At 59.0% G+C, this 1,564-nt stretch overlaps 1 protein-coding gene across 1 annotated transcript in view; it reads left to right on the forward strand.

The window, feature by feature from the left end:
- Positions 1-795, forward strand: part of hs6st1a (heparan sulfate 6-O-sulfotransferase 1a) — a 108,233-nt gene extending 107,438 nt beyond the window's left edge. Inside the window, exon 2 of the mRNA XM_062520008.1 lies at positions 42-795. Within this exon, the coding sequence (XP_062375992.1) occupies positions 42-795 (754 nt within the window). The remainder of the gene's footprint in view (positions 1-41) is intronic.
- Positions 796-1,564: the final 769 nt, after the last annotated feature.

Below are 1,564 nucleotides of genomic sequence, written 5' to 3' on the forward strand. Positions count from 1 at the left end.
TAGCGCACTGTTAACACGAGCTCTCTCTCTCTCTGTCACAGGAAGTACTACTACATCACGCTGCTGCGTGACCCGGTGTCGCGCTACCTGAGCGAGTGGCGGCACGTGCAGCGCGGCGCCACCTGGAAGACCTCGCTGCACATGTGCGACGGGCGCACGCCCACGCCCGAGGAGCTGCCCGCCTGCTACGAGGGCACGGACTGGTCCGGCTGCACGCTGCAGCAGTTCATGGACTGCCCGTACAACCTGGCCAACAACCGGCAGGTGCGCATGCTGGCCGACCTGAGCCTGGTGGGCTGCTACAACATGTCCTTCATGCCCGAGAAGAAGCGCGCCCAGATCCTGCTGGAGTCGGCCAAGAAGAACCTGCGCGACATGGCCTTCTTCGGCCTGACGGAGTTCCAGCGCAAGACGCAGTACCTGTTCGAGCGCACCTTCCGCCTGCGCTTCATCCGCCCGTTCATCCAGTACAACAGCACGCGCGCCGCCGGCGTGGACCTGGACAACGACACCATCCTGCGCATCGAGGAGCTCAACGAGCTGGACATGCAGCTGTACGACTACGCCTGGGACCTGTTCCAGCAGCGCTACCAGTACCGCCGGCAGCTGGAGCGCCGGCAGCTGCGCCTGCAGAGGAGCGGGGGGCTCTTCGCCCTGCGGCGCGGCGGGGGAGGGGGTGGGGGAGGGGGGCCCAGCGAGGACCCGCCGCAGCCCCGCGGAGACGAGCCGGCGCCCGAGGAGGCCGCCCGACTGCCCACGGAGGACTACATGAACCACATCATCACGCGATGGTAGCACAGGACCAGGGGGGAGGGGGCACAGGGGCACGCAAACAGACCAGAAGGGCAAAGAGAGGCAGCAGAGACTTAATAGGGGGGGTAAATGTGGTATTTGTGGGGGGGGGTGGGTAGGGGAGGGCAAAAGGGTAAGAGAGAGTGGTCGAAGAGGAATGCCCCTCTCATGAAACAGCATGCTCATGAAAGACTGGTGCCCTCCATCTTCCAACAGAGAGACATGATGTCAGCAGTCAGCTCTCTCTCCCCCCTCAGAAGCCCCGGGCCCCAATCACCCCGTGTCTCAGACCACACCTCCTTATGTGTGGCTAGGGGGACGTGTCTGTGTGGATGTGGGACTTCCCAGAATTCCTTGCGAGGCCCTTTCCTATGCGGAGCCGCCGTCGAGCCGAGACGGTCGTCTAAGGCCCGAGAGCGCGCAACCCCGCATCCCCCCATCCCGTGCACCCCTCCCTAGGGAAGTCAATCCACTGCACATAGTAACAAAAAAAAGATTAAAAGAACAAAGATGAACAAAACATGTATAAAGAGATATTTGCTTAAATGTCAGCTATCATTTCAGCTATGGATGTGTGACTTTGATGGTCCATGCCATTTTAACGGAACATGGCTTTTACGTTTGGGTTTCTTTGTTCCTGATGCACCAACCCACTGAGAGCATTTCAAACTGTGTGACCAACAGAGCTGCCTAAAGTCTTTCTGGATGCAATTTTTCAGCTTCTTACTATCCATTGACAAAGGAAAACAATGGCTTGAAGATTTTTTCTTTT

Source organism: Sardina pilchardus, chromosome 2, assembly GCF_963854185.1.
Source record: "Sardina pilchardus chromosome 2, fSarPil1.1, whole genome shotgun sequence".
NCBI classification, from domain to species: domain Eukaryota; kingdom Metazoa; phylum Chordata; class Actinopteri; order Clupeiformes; family Clupeidae; genus Sardina; species Sardina pilchardus.